The sequence below is a fragment of the Melospiza georgiana genome, chromosome 6, assembly GCF_028018845.1.
Source record: "Melospiza georgiana isolate bMelGeo1 chromosome 6, bMelGeo1.pri, whole genome shotgun sequence".
Taxonomy (NCBI): Eukaryota; Metazoa; Chordata; class Aves; order Passeriformes; family Passerellidae; genus Melospiza; species Melospiza georgiana.
In genome coordinates this window covers 58,767,866-58,771,866 of record NC_080435.1, presented here as the reverse complement: position 1 = coordinate 58,771,866, position 4,001 = coordinate 58,767,866, and the positions used below count along the sequence as shown (strand labels likewise).

Here is a 4,001-nt window from a genome sequence, read left to right as displayed (position 1 = left end):
TCCCGGGCGTCCTATCGCTGGGACCGCTCCCTCCAGGCTGGGAGGGAGCCGCCTTCCCTCCCCTCATGCTGCGTTCCCCGGGGCTCTCTGCCCTGCCCGGGTCGGCGGGGCGGGCGGCGGGGTCGCGGTGCCCGGGGAGCGGGGCGGGGAGCGGGGCGGGGAGCGGGGCGGGGAGCGGGGCGGTGCGGGCCCTTCCGCCGTGATTGGCAGCGGCTGACAGTGAGTGGCAGCCCCGCCATGGAAACCCGGGAGCCAATCTGCCGAGCCCGCAGCGAATCAGCCGCTCCCGCAGCAGCGCGGCGGCGGCGGGGAGCTGCGCTTGTGCCTTTTCTGGTTTCATTTTTTTCTTCTTCTTTTTTCCTCCTTTTTTTTTTTTTTTTTTTTTCCCCTTCACTCCCTCCCCCCCGCCCGCCCTCCCTCCTCGCTCCATCCTCCTCCGCCTCGCCCCTGCCCACCGCCCCCAGTCGCCGGAGCTGCCGAGCGCTCCCCATCGCCTCTCCGCCCTCCGCCGTCCCTCCCGCGGCAGCTCGGCCGGCACCGGAGCAGCGGAGCGAGGGGCGGCCCGGGGCCGCTGCCCCTTCCCCGCCGCGGGGCTGTGCGCGGTGGCGGCGGGCATCGCCGCGGGTGCGCGGAGCGCGGAGCGGAGCCCGGCGCCGCCTCCATGTTCCAGCTGCCCATCCTCAATTTCAGCCCGCAGCAGGTGGCCGGGGTATGCGAGACCCTGGAGGAGAGCGGGGACATCGAGCGCCTGGGGCGCTTCCTCTGGTCCCTGCCCGTGGCCCCCGCGGCCTGCGAGGCGCTCAACAAGAACGAGTCGGTGCTGAGAGCACGGGCCATCGTGGCCTTCCACACGGGGAACTACCGGGAGCTCTACCACATCCTGGAGAACCACAAGTTCACCAAGGAGTCCCACGCCAAACTGCAAGCCCTCTGGCTGGAAGCGCACTACCAGGAGGCGGAGAAGCTGCGGGGCCGACCCCTGGGGCCGGTGGACAAGTACCGGGTGAGGAAGAAGTTCCCGCTGCCGCGCACCATCTGGGACGGCGAGCAGAAGACACATTGCTTCAAGGAGCGGACGAGGCATTTGCTGCGGGAGTGGTACCTGCAGGACCCTTACCCCAACCCCAGCAAAAAGCGGGAACTGGCTCAGGCCACGGGACTTACCCCCACGCAAGTGGGCAACTGGTTCAAAAACCGCCGGCAAAGGGACAGGGCAGCAGCCGCTAAGAACAGGTAAGGGGCAGGACACAGCTCCCCCGGGGCCGGAGCCTGCGGGTAGGCGGTGCGAGACTGCCGGCAGAGGATGGGGGAAACGATCCCGGGAGATTTTTCAGTGAGATAAAGCAGGAGCAGCGGGAAAATATTAAGGCTTTTTTATTACTTCGATTTAATAGGGGAAGATTCCCGCCCTGGGCTCCATGTTGGCTGCCCTGTGGGGGAGCGGGACAGGGGGAGCAGGAGAAGGGAACTCTCCTGGCTGCAGAAGGGCCATGTTCAGGGGCTGAGCAGAGACAAACGCCTTCCAAAGTTTTGCCCGGACATATAAATACTGGTTTGAGAAATGTCCATCCTGAGAAGAACCAGCCATGCCCTCTGCGGGCCCTGCCGCAGCCGCCGTGCCCTGCTCCTCCACCGGAGCCATCCGGGAACACTCCTTGGGATATTGTTCTTGTTTCTATTATATATATATCTATAAATATATAATAGAAATACAACCTGAAAAAAAAATATAATTTTTTTTAAATGTATGTTACGGAACAAAATCACGGCTCAGAAGGAGCAGCGTTATCCCAACACTAGTGACACAAGCAGGCGGCCCGGCAAGCAGGGCACGGAGCAGAGTTCCCTGTTTATCTCCTGCCCAAGACCCCGGGGTGGGGAAAACTCCCCTTGCCACCCCTCAGCTGGACTGTCGCACGTCGAGGGCGTGGGTGCTGTCACCCCGAGCCCTTTTTTACCGGCTAAGGGAAGATGTAAGGCCTACTGGCGGGGAGACGCCGCCCGGGAGCTGCCGCCGGGCATTACTGACCCCTAAGACAAGGCCTGCTTTGGGGACAGGCTGCAGAGGAGGGTGACAACTTTCCCCTGGGCGTGCCAGCAGAGGAGTGGGGCTGACCCTGGGGTGGGCGCCCTGTTTTTCAGACAGAGCTGAGGAAGCGGGTGCCCACCCTGCTCCTCCTGTCTCCCATGGCCGGTATAAGCGGTGAGAGCCGGGGGCAGGGTCGGGGGAGCCCCTGGGGGGACACGGGGGGTGCGGAGGGCGGGCGGTGATGCCGTGTGTGCCGCTTCCTTGCAGGCTACAGCAGCAGGTGCTAACGCAGGGCTCGGTGCGCTCGCTGCCCGCGGAGGAGGAGAGCGGCGGGGAGGCGCCGGGGGCCGCCTCCAGCCCCGCAGCCAGCCTCTCCAGCAAAGCGGCCACCTCCGCCATCTCCATCACATCCAGCGACAGTGAATGTGACATCTGACACCACGGCCGCGGCGAAGCGGGCGGAGAGGTGGGCCCGGCCCAGCGGTGCCTCGGCCGCGGCCGGAGCGGCGGGGCTGGCCGTGCCCAACGCGGGGTACGGGGCGCTCCCCGGCCGCGCCGCCCTCCCAGCCCCGCAGCAGACTGCATTAAAAAAACGTCGTTAAAATCGTTGTCGCCTTTGTTTCGAAGGATTTGCAGAATTGATGCCTAAAAAGAAATAATTAAAGAAAGCCCAGAAAACGTAAAAAAAAAAAGCAATTCATCAAGAAACCGAATGCCAAGTTGCAAAATGTTTGAGCCCCCGCTCTTATCACGCGGGGTTGTTTCATGTTGAAAAGACGCTGTTCTTTTGGTTGGGTTTTGCTTTACTTTAAAGGGTTTTTATATATATATATATATATATAATGTTTATTTACTTATTTAAGGGATTGCTATGGTAGATTTTTTTCTATTATTATTATTAATTATTATTATTTTTGGCTTGTTCTCTATGTGCACAGGTGACTTGTAGAGCATGTGCAGGACGAAACTGTATGAAGCAGCCTAAAACCATAATAAAATATTTGGTGAACGACCCCCTCGCATCTGCTTTGAAATGACGGTGTCGGTTCCAAGCCCGCCGGTTTACGCAGAGCAGATCTCCGAGGCCACGGGTATTTCAGCAGCAGCTCGGCAGGACAGAACTAGCCGGTCCTTGGGAGCAGGGATGATGTTTTTGCCAGGCAGGGAGCTGGGAGGAGCCGGGATGAGGCGAGAGGAGCGGGAACGGGGCCGGCGGGGGATGCGGGTGCCCGAGGAAGGGAAGGAGGCGGCATCGCCTCGGCTTCTTCTCCCCCAAGGGCTGAAGCGCTGGGGATTATCGGAGGCGAATTTTCTGAGAGGAACGAGGGGAAGAAAATGAAAAAAAATAATAATATTATGGAGAGGAATGGTTGGGGCACAGCCCCGCCAGGGAAACTAAGCTTCCTCCCTCACCTGGCAAAGGCGAGGAGAAGATGGAGAATTAACAGTTCTCCATGCCAGTGAAAGGCCATAAAGGGGGCTAAATTACCCCAAATCGGTACCTTTGCCGTGTGCCCGTGGCTGTCCCCACCATCCGCCTCCCTCGCTTTGTTTTGCTGGAGGAGACCAAACGCCAGGTCCAAGGAGCGTGCTAAGCTTTTCTCCCCAGCAGAAGGATTTTATATTATACAATTTGACATTGATCTTTAAATCGCCTGAGCTGTGCTTTTTTTGTCTTCTCGGTCTCATCGCGTTGACTTGCCTGTCCTCAGAGAGATGCCTCCCCGGTAAGCTGATTGCTTGGCTCCATTTATTTAGCAGCCGCAGCCTGGCACCGGGGGAAGCCGGGCAGCGCTGGCAGCAGAGATGCCCCGGCTCCGGCTGCCTGCGAGGGGCAGGGGCATTTCAAACCCTGATGGTTCAATTCAGCCCTGCTGCCTTTTATCGGGACGGATATTCCCGTCTAGGCAGCGACTTCTGCCCCTCTAAGTTTGAATTTAAACCTGGATTCAAGGCATTTACACCCCCCATG

General features: G+C 59.8%; 1 protein-coding gene across 1 annotated transcript; it reads left to right on the top strand.

Annotated features, from left to right (window-relative positions):
• Positions 1-661: 661 nt before the first annotated feature.
• Positions 662-2,465, top strand: SIX6 (SIX homeobox 6). The gene is made up of 2 exons (XM_058026771.1): positions 662-1,233; positions 2,297-2,465. The coding sequence occupies exons 1-2, from the start codon at positions 662-664 to the stop codon at positions 2,463-2,465; spliced, it is 741 nt and encodes a 246-aa protein (XP_057882754.1).
• The last annotated feature ends 1,536 nt before the right edge of the window (positions 2,466-4,001 follow it).

Excerpts from the sequence above, each read along its gene's own strand:
- SIX6 (XM_058026771.1), top strand. The coding sequence starts at position 662 with ATGTTCCAGCTGCCCATCCTCAATTTCAGCCCGCAGCAGGTGGCCGGG. Across the intron at positions 1,234-2,296 it reads GCAGCAGCCGCTAAGAACAG|GCTACAGCAGCAGGTGCTAA; the intron begins GTAAGGGGCAGG and ends GCTTCCTTGCAG.